The sequence below is a fragment of the Mobula birostris genome, chromosome 13 (genome assembly GCF_030028105.1).
Source record: "Mobula birostris isolate sMobBir1 chromosome 13, sMobBir1.hap1, whole genome shotgun sequence".
Lineage (NCBI taxonomy): Eukaryota > Metazoa > Chordata > Chondrichthyes > Myliobatiformes > Myliobatidae > Mobula > Mobula birostris.
The window spans coordinates 78638695-78649106 of NC_092382.1; the positions used below are offsets into that span (position 1 = coordinate 78638695).

Below are 10412 nucleotides of genomic sequence, written 5' to 3' on the forward strand. Positions count from 1 at the left end.
AGCGATCTGTTGCCAGAAGCTTAAAGCGAAATATTGCACAGTGAGGACAGCTGTTGCCGGCATTATAACCGTGGCGTTCCTGGTGCATTTACAGAATGTCCCATATCTATTTGAGTTTAAACCTGTGCGTATAGTTAACGGTATTCAATGGGGCTGTCAGGCGAGCACATGGTTCAGGACGTCTGTTGTGGGAGTCGCATTCTCCTTTCTGCAGAGTATTTTAACGGTTGTATTACCTTTTGTTCTGATAACCCTGTTTAACTGTCTGACAGTGAGGCGCATTTTATTAGCCAGTAAAGTGCGCCGTGGACTGCGCGGTCACAGCAGTCAAACACAGAAGGCTCCGGAAATGTTAAGCCGCCGGAAATCCGTCATTTTACTCTTTAGTGTGTCCGGCAGTTTCATTCTGTTGTGGCTGACGATTGCTGTGAGCTTTCTGACCACCCGACTCGCAGGAACCGCGCATTACGACGGCGATTACAACGATTCTGCCTATGTGGCAGCTGAAGCCGGCTACATACTCATGTATCTGAGTTCCTGCACGAACGCCTGCATTTATACAGCGACCCAGACTAAGTTTAGAGAAGAAATGCGGCTGGTGTTAAGATCTCCTTGGACTTTGTTTTTAATATTGGTGAAAAAACACATGTAAAGCAAAGCACATGGTCCTAAAGTTCAAATGTCCATTAATCTCCGCATCGGGCATCCGTCATTGGGTCGCCATATACATCTGCGTTTTATGTGTTTAAGTATAATGCGTCTCGTTATTAAATTGACTTGGAATAAAATAACACTCAAATCCATTTCCGTGCAGGAGCGTCCTTGACGTGTATTATCGAATTGAACTGCGATGTGGAACTGACCCATTAATGGAGTCACTCCGCATCTGATCATTAAGTTGTTCCTGCTTTCGCTCTGAGATCTGCTCGGTTGCTAGTTCAATTCCATGATCGCTGCTTGAGCTGCTGAGGTTCTCCGGCATTTTGTGTGTTTTGTTTCCCCCTGGATCTCTCTTCGGCCCCGTCAGATGCAATTTCGGAGACATGGTCAGTCACGGTTAAATCAGTGAAACCGGCCGCATCAGGGACTGGAATCAAGATTAGTTCAGATTGGTGCTGTTCATGACGATTGCTCACACATCGTCTTATCTCCACAACGGGGAAGGCAAGTCAGAGACAAGGTGACCTGTGGATTATATTAGATGAGCAGCCGTTCACCTCCTCTCGCACTCCTGATCTTTGGCAGAATCCAGATCCCGTGCCCAATCCCGGGGAAGGTGTTCAACACTACCCAATGCCCGTTCTCTTCTTTCTTCCCGCAGTGAAATTCGTGGCGATTGTGATCCTGTCCCGGGGAAAGTGCGGCCTCTCTACCTGCACCACTCGCTACCTGGTGGCCATGGCAACGGCCGATCTACTGACCGTTGTCAGCGAGGTCATTTTATATCGAATCATATATAAATACTTTCCGTGGACTTTTCTGAGCATTACCCCTGTGTGCAGGGTTATCCAGGTCCTGACGTTCACAGTCACATACTGTTCTGTCTGGTTCACCGTCGCTTTCACCTTTGATCGGTTTATCAACATTTGCTGCCAGAAGCTGAAAACAATATATTGCACCAGGAAAACTGCGGCTGTGGTTCTGACAACAACCGGCGTTCAGTCCTATCTGAAAAACGTTCCGCGCTTCTTCCTCTGGGAACCCAGAGAGATAATCGACAATGTACCGTGGTTCGGTGAACTCATGGACTATACGTGGTGAGAGGTGGGTAGGATATGACTGGCTCGATACGGTTTTAGGTCCGCTCATTCCTTTCGTTGTGATTCTGCTGCTCAACGCTCTGACAGTCCGGCACATTTTAGTGGCCAGTCGGGTCCGTAAGGGGCTGAGGGGTCAGAGAAAAGGCGAGAACCGCAGTGACCCGGAGATGGAGAGCAAAAGGAGGTCTGTGGTTTCACACTTCACACTCTCCGGCAGTTTCATCCTCCTGTGGCTGACACTGGTTGTAAATTTCATGTATTACGAGATCACAGGAAAAGGATTCGATTTCAATGATCCTGAATAGATCTTTCACTTTGTCGGGGTTTTGCTGAGGAATTTCAGCTGCTGCACGAACACATTTATTTACGCGGTGACTCAGTCGAAGTTCAGGGAGCAGGTGATCAGCGCGGTGAAATATCCGATCACCTCTGTGTTCAGTTCATTAATAAAGCCGCGACCTGAGCACAAACCACATTCACCACCTTATCCCAGGTGTTATTCCCGGGAGGATTGTCCCATCGACCGGCAGCGCCGCGACATTAGGATTGTTGACACTAAGAACAGCAGGAGAGGGGATCGAGAGAGATGTAGTCAGGGACGCGGTTGTGAGGGGAGACGGGAGAGAGTGGCTGAATGAGGTGATGGAACGATAGCGGGGTACGCATGGGGTTAGTGAGATTGTAAGAACAAGAGAGATATTGTGTGTGTGTGTGTGTGTGTGTGTGTGTGTGTGTGTGTGTGTGAGAGAGAGAGAGAGAGAGAGAGAGAGAGAGAGAGAGAGAGAGAGAGAGAGAGAGAGAGAGAGAGAGAGAGAGAGAATGAGCGGAATGTAGTTAAACTGGATGGAGTGTAGAAAAGGTTTAGGAGGAGGTTTCCGTGACTAGGGGGCCTGTGTTGTAGTGAGGGATTGTCCAGGCTGTGTTATTATTTCATGGAGCTTCGGAGACTGAGATGCCGGCAAATGGAGACGATTGAAATGACCAGAGGTTCGGGTAAGCTGGACGGAGACAGGTCAATTTCCCGCTGTCGACTGAACTCTATAATATAGTCCCTCTAGTGTGACCCATCCTGTTGTTAAGTTCTACCCACAGTCACTGTGTGGCTGGAGTTGAGGGAGTGGAGGCAATTCACATGCATTTCCGTTGGCTGCAGTGGCGGGTCCCATTACTGGGACCAGTGTACATTTTACTCTCAGTTTGTAGGATTTTGTGAATAAAACGAGCCCGAGTCGTTTTATATGCTCAATAAAAGTTTCAAGCCTTCAGTTGAATTACGCGAAAAACAATAGCGATCCCCTTACCCTCTCGTCATTATGTCAGGCACCACCTCTTAATGGGAACAAAACGATTGTGGGGCTGGAGGGGCAGGTATAAGTTCTGGGATCAGAGCACATTTACTGTGAGTTCGTAAGATCTTGCGAATACAATGTGCCCCGTTCGTGTTAGGTGCTTAATAAACACTAGGGACCTTTACTTCCATTACGAGGAAACCAAAAGCGGAATCCCCTTACATTCTCGTGATTATGTCACGCACCACCTCTTAAAGCGAACACTACAACTCAATGACGGTGTTTGTGAATTACGTCACACTGCTTCCATTATGGATCATTTGTGCCATTTGCCACCATTAACGTCACCTACAATTGAATCTGAGAGTAGGGCCTGTGGTGGCGGAGGGGAGAATCCATGTCGCATCGCCCTCAGTGTTGGGATCACTGCACAGTCACTCTACAGTCTCCTTTTGACTCGAGTCCTCCGTTCCCGGCAACCAAATCCGTGAATCATTTCTGCGCCTTTCTAGATTAATCACGTCTTCCTGAGACAAGCGACCAGAGATGTGCACCGAACTCCAGCTGTGGTCTCACCGACATGGAAAAGTACAGTCGGCCCTTATGCTCACTGCATTGTTCTGAACTAACCGAACTGGCAATTTCATGGATAAAGACACCACTTCCTTCTGCCTGCACAAGGTGCACATCCTTCCATTTTTACATGGCGACGGGGAGGGAGGGAGGAGTGCACACAGTGGGGAAGGCCGATTGGTAGTCGCGAAGACTGGTTGGAGAAAGGGCTATCGCGGAATCGATGTGGGAACGAGTGGGGTTTGAGAGGAGGTATGGGAGAGGTCAACGAGGAGGTAAGACTTGAATATTTGAGAAGGATTTTAGGATGGATGCTCTGCAATCCCAGAATTCCCCACGAGAATGAAGGCTCTCTAGCAGCTCGTTGTTATGTGGGTACAGCCTATTCTCTAACTCACTACGTCCACCTTATCCCAGACGCTCTCTCAAATCCTAGTCTATTTCCTTATCCAGTCTTTTTTATCTCCCGACTCTCTGTATCCCCCATCTTTCCCCGCGCAACACGCCCACCAGTCTCTAAAACACTCTCTCCCCTAGTCACTCACTCCGATTCACTCCCCAACTCCGGTCTCTCGCCCCCACGAGTCTCTCTCTCTCTACCCCCGTCACGCTCCCGTAAAAGACTCTCTCCCCAAGTCTTCTTCACCCCCAGTCAGTCTCTAGGCCCCCAGCATCTCTGTCTGCAGTCTCTCTTCCGCTCGGCTTTCTCTCTACCCCCCTCTCTCCCACCATCCGAGTCTCTCTCTTTATCTCAGTCGCTCCCTTCTGGATCTCTACCAATCTCCATCCTAACTCCGTTCTGTCTCCCTATCTCAAATTTCTCTCACCACCTCAGATCTTTCGACTGTCGCTGCCTCACTGCCTCTGGACTTACTCGACCCTTTCGGCCTCTTTCTTTGCCACCATTCCCTCTACCCATCTCTCTCCTACCTCCTCCAGTCTCTCTCCTCAGCACTCCAATCTCACTCTCCCAGATTCTGTACCTCCCAGTATCATTCTTTCTCCAGTCTCTCCCTCTCTCACCCCTCTTAATCCCTCCTTCTCTCTCTGGCCCACACATTCCTCTCTGCCTCTCTCTCCCCTCTCTCTTTCTCTGCCCATGCTTCACTCTCTCCCTGCAGTATCTCGTCTCCCACTGTCTCTGTAGGTCTCCCTCGACCCTCTCTACCCCGTCTTTCTCACCCTCCAATCTCCCTGCCACTCTCTCAAGTCTATATCTCCCACGTGTTCCTACCTTCCCAGCTCCATCTCATTCCACAGTCTACATTTTTACCCCTCACTACCTCTCTCGCCACAGTATCTCTCATTCCAGCATCTCTCCCATGCCCTTTAATCTCTCTCTCTCTCTCTCTCTCCCTCTCCCTCTCTCACTCACTCTCAATTTCACTCTCTCTCACCATCGCACATTGAAAGGGACGGGGTGCTTTCTCGAATGAATGGGATGGGAGAAAAGAATTTAGAGAGGGAGGTACGGATAGTATTAGAGTGGGAGGGGAAAGGAGGCTCGTAGTGCAGAAGAAGATGGGGGAGTGAGATTGAGAGAGGAGGGTGTGCTGAGGAGTGAGAAGATGGAAAGGGAAGATGGAGAACGTGAGCGTCACTGTGGAAAGAGGAGGGAGGAAGGTGAGGGAGCTGCACACATTCAGACAGGGTGTTGGCAGATTTCCATTCCCTCTGTCATACCAACATTCAATCTTGTAATCCTGTTGTTATCAACGAAAACAGGATTCAACACTCGATGCGCGAATGTGACATTCTGGGTAAGAGGTACACAACACGAAACTTAAATAAAAGCTCAGTCCAGAAATATGAAGATATTGTCACCATAGATGGACATGACCCTCCATGGAAGACATCCTCACGATCTGAGCAGACTGGGCGTCGAAAAGAAAGCATCCGACGCCACACTGGAAGTTGGAGACATCTTCCTGGAAAAAGAGTGGCTCCTTGGGCAGCCCAGATCCGGTGGTGCACGAAAAATATCAAAAGTACACAATGAAAGGTCAACAAATTCAAAACCATAAAGATACAACATGCCGAGAGAAAGCAGAAGTTATGCAATCTTATTAGTGACATAAGCACCATCTAGTGGCAAGAATCATTCCCCAAAATGTTGATTTAAATACTGTACAAACTCATGAAAGGTGCTATATATTTCTACAAATATAGTCCTGATACAGTTTTAGAGAGAGTCCTACAAATGCATGACGACAGATCCATGATATCCGACCGGGTATAATATCACAGGATAAACAAGCAAGAACAACGTACTTTATTGATGTAGCCATTCCAAATAACACATAATTTACAGAAATCAATAAGTGAAAATGTCAGAAATATACTGACCTGAAAGAGGAAATTGGAAGTCTATGGTACACGAAGGGGGTAAACATTGACCCAATGGTAATATCTACAACTGGTATCATCCCAAAGACACTACACGATAGCATTAAACATGTAGGCCTACCAGGAAATATTTATGTAAATCTCCCAAAAGCGACTATACTAAAGACCACTAGAACAGTCGGAAAGTTTATAACAATTGAGAAATGAGTGTGCTTATCTCTGTTGATATCTGAAGTTTTACCAGCAGTACCTGAGAAAAAGAATCATACTAAACATGCGATTGTACTGGAGTGAGTGCAGTGGAGATTCAACGTGCAGTTTATTCGGCTGGAAATTCATTAAAACTCAGGAAGTGAGATGACATTCTTTCCTCGAAGCAGAGTAGGCATTGGGTTCTTACGTAGAAATTTACACAATTATAAGCAGAATGCACGAGATCTGCTGTGTAAAAAAATTCTCCATACCAGGTTTACATAATGCAAAGAGCAAGTACAAGGTTTAGTGTAAATTCGTGTAGGCCGTTCATTTTCTTGTTTTCATTTCATCCTTATGCAAACGACTGAAGTAACGAATGGACTGCATTTCAGCCGATTTGGTCTTCAATGTCCTCTGATCCAGACCCGCTCTCTCATTATCCAAAGGGGTGGGGCTGTGAAGAGAGCGGGAATGTGGTGAAAAATATTTTTTAAAAAGGTAAGACGAGTTTAATTTTAGGTGGGAGGTGGGATACGCTGGCTGCGGGAGCCGAAGGGTCTGTTCCCGTGCTATGTCGCTCATGGGCTCTAAACCAGTTTTATTCTCGGCACTACCACGTTGCCCTAAGACAGCCGATTCTGAGTGTCAAGACGAAAAACGCTGCGACCCGCCTCTGAGTAGAACTTAATATTTTGCTTAGTAATTAGTTGAATAATTGACGTGAGCGGATATTTCGCTGCGCTGATGAATTGCTGTCTGAACTTGGACTGAGTTACCCCATAAATAAACGTGTTTGTGCAGCAACTTTATATCACCAGTATGTATCCGGTGTGTTGAAGGATGTATTCCGAATCGTTGTAATTATTCTGATCCAGTCCGGCGATGGTGTAATAAAGGAATTCGGCAACACTCACCGACCACAGGATGACGAAGCTTCTGGAGATGGTGAGAAGTAAGATCACAGACCTCTTCCTGCTTTCCATCTCCGGGTCACTGCGGTTCTCCACCTTGCTCTGACCCCTCAGCCCCTTACGGACACGACTAGTCACTAAAATGTGTCTGACTGTCAGAGCGTTCAGCAGTAGTATTAACACGAAAGGAAGAAATGGCATTACAACTTCAGAAAACCATCTGTAGCCCACCCATCCAGGATCCTTAAAGGAGCCGGGCTTTGGAATACAGTCCCAGGGTATATTGACAATCACTTTCACAGGACGATATTTAAAGACGAAGGGCACATTAATAAAACAGAGCAGAACGCCGGTTGTTGTCAGAACCACAGCTGCAATTTTCCCGGTGCAATATTTCGTTTTCCGCTTCTGACAACAAATGGCGACAAACCGATCAAACGTAAAAGTGACAGTGAACCAGACCGAACAGTCTGTGGCTGCTTGTCCGAGGGCGGAGATCACACTGCACACGGGGGTGATGTCCAGGAAAGTTCCGGGGAAGTAATAATAACTGACTCGCCAAAATATGACCGCAAAAATGATGGTTAGGAGATCCGGCGTTGCCATGGCCACCAGGTAGCGAGTGGTGCAGGTGGAGAGGCCGCACGTTCCCCGGGACAGGATCAGAATCGCGACTAAATTCACTGGGAAACAACAAAAAGAACAAGGGTATTACTGTCTCGTTTTTCCGTGGGTTTCAGGACAGATATAAGCTGGACATAGAGATTAGTCAATCTTTGCAGACAACTCATTTCGGGAGGTTTAAAAGGTGTAAAGCGGGAGGTGCAGATGTCGCAAACGCGGCTATGCTGGGTGAAAAGGCACGGTACTCTTTAGTGGAAGAAGAACAGTGTTTGGGAAGGAGGAATTGTCAACTAATCGCCGAGGGCGCTTTGAAGACATCAATATAAATCTCCCGCCATCAGGTTTTCGACAGATGTGTAAAGCCAGGTTATTTCCGCAACTTCCTCAGCGATGGTGATTGCCGCGTTCCCGTCACCTATGTTCTGGCACTCTGTCTGTACCACGAAGGCCCTCCCCCTCCGCTTCTGTCAGTTGCAAATTTCAAATTTCAAATCAAATTTATTTCCCCCGCTGTAAGACTTCGACCCCTCCTCGGCTGCCCATTTGTCACCCCACTCCACAGGGTGCACTACTGTTGTCCGAGGTTCCTTCACACTATGTCAAAGCATCCGATCAGAAAGCTCTCAATTTCCCGTTTAAAGATTCTGCCTGACCTGCTGATCGTTTCATGTATTGTGCACGTTAGCGCTTAAACCATCCAATTTCCAAAGGAAAGCCAAATAAATTACTACAAAACATCTCTCTCTTTTAGGGGTTGCTCCAAATTACTGCAGCATTATTCTAATTGCTTCAGCGCTGATTTTTCCAGAGCGGAGTATCGCATGTACCTTACCCCGTCTGACCACTAAAGGGCACCGCTGTGTTGGCTCTTAACTCCCTCTTTACTTCATGGCCAAAGTGGCGTGGAAGCAAAACCTGGTACACTAAAACACACACAGTCCCTTCTTTGTATTTTCAAAACTCCCGATGGTTCAGAGTCTCACACGGAAGTGACGTCTACCTTTCTCCGTCAATCTCACCAGGATTTCGCTTCCCACATTCCCTTCAAACTTGTATCAATTTCCTAAAACAGAGCTTGATACTTTTAAATGTGCATTTAAAATCTGTTCCGCTATTGATACGGCCTAACACCATATATCCTGCGAAGGTGACAAGCGCAAAATTTAGTTTCACAATGGCTTTGCTTTGACAAATCGAAACTGCCTGCCATGAATCCGTAAAATGTATCCATGTCCCCGAACTTCCATTCTCTATCTGTTTCAAATTCAAATTTACTTCCAATCCAGGCCACTGATTAAACTGTAAGGAAACCGCGAACACAATCTTGACACCGGCATTACAACACTGTCGGTAACAGAACGAGTCCAAAGACCGCACACACAGAATTACAAAACTAACTTCGCCTCCGGTCTTACCAGGAACACCAATAACGGCAATGATCATGTACCATATCTTTCTCACACGGTAAAATGTTTCAAGCATGCTGTGTGATATGCAGCCTGTCGCCCAGAGGCTCGCGATCTCGCTGAAGAAACTCTGAGCTGATGAATCCCCACGGTCATTCATTTATACTCACACCAGCGCACTGAATATTCACTACTACACAAAGCTGACGTCTCCCCCAACACTTGGAGTAAAAATGAACATGATGCAATTCAAGTAAAATCCCACTTGTGATGAGGTATGGAGAGCTTGACGGGAAATTGCAAAATCTCAAAGACAAAGAAATGACGATTCGAGAAGTCAGTAAATGTTGTTGTGAAACAGTTTCAGGCTTAACTCTCGGTTTCATGATTGTTATTATTGATCTTGTCCATTTCTGGACTCTGTAGCCTTTGTCAACATAGGCCAAAGCTGTACTGTCGTTGGACTGCTCTGTGTTACTCTGGGAATTGCCTCGGCTATCGGTCTTGCAAGAGAAATATAAAATAAAGAATGCGTTGCCTGTACGTTCGTGAAATATCGTGAAGAGACTTAAACTAATATCGCATCCAGGCTTAAGAAGATTCTGAACGCATGCAATCCGTTAATCAAATTAATGACAATACATACAAAATGCTGGAGGAACTCAACAGATTAGGCAGCATCATTGGAGTGAATAATCTGTCGACATTTCTGGCCGAAGCACATTCTTAAATTAATTCATGCTTCGTAGATCTCCTCAGCTCCATTACCAAAAGCGATATTTCCCAGCGGCCATTCATTTCATTTCCAATCCCCATTCCCGGTCAGCCATGTCGGTCCGTGACAGCCCTTTCTGCCACGACGGGGTGACTCTCAGGCTGGGGGACTAACACCTTATGTTCCGCCTAGGTAACCTCCAGTCTTATGATATGAAATGGATTTGTCTAACTTCTGATATTTTTCACTCCGCTTTCCCTCTTCTTCATTTCCCCACTCTGGATTCTTACCCTTCACCCCGCTTACCTGTCATCTCTCTCTGGTGCCGCCTTTTTTTCCGTTCTCCTCTGATCCACTCCCCTCTCCTGTCAGCTTTTTTCTGCTCCAGCCCTCAACAATAACAGCCATCATCACGCATCCAAACGTAGAGCGGTCCTTTCTACTATTTCAGACTCGGGGTGTTTCCCCGAGGAGATACGACGTTGAAGCACGACGTTCCCACAGAATGGTTACTGGGTGATTAAAATTAATCGGACCATTAAAAAGAGTGACAGAAAACCAAGGAAACCGAACAACGAGAGGAACTCATCGCT

General features: G+C 46.8%; 1 protein-coding gene across 1 annotated transcript; it reads right to left on the bottom strand.

The window, feature by feature from the left end:
• Window positions 1-5898: 5898 nt before the first annotated feature.
• Window positions 5899-9312, bottom strand: LOC140207704 (uncharacterized). The gene is made up of 2 exons (XM_072276255.1): window positions 9114-9312; window positions 5899-7757 (listed from the first exon to the last, which is right to left on the bottom strand). The coding sequence occupies exons 1-2, from the start codon at window positions 9262-9264 to the stop codon at window positions 6970-6972; spliced, it is 939 nt and encodes a 312-aa protein (XP_072132356.1). The 5' UTR covers window positions 9265-9312; the 3' UTR covers window positions 5899-6969.
• Between the last annotated feature and the right edge of the window lie 1100 nt (window positions 9313-10412).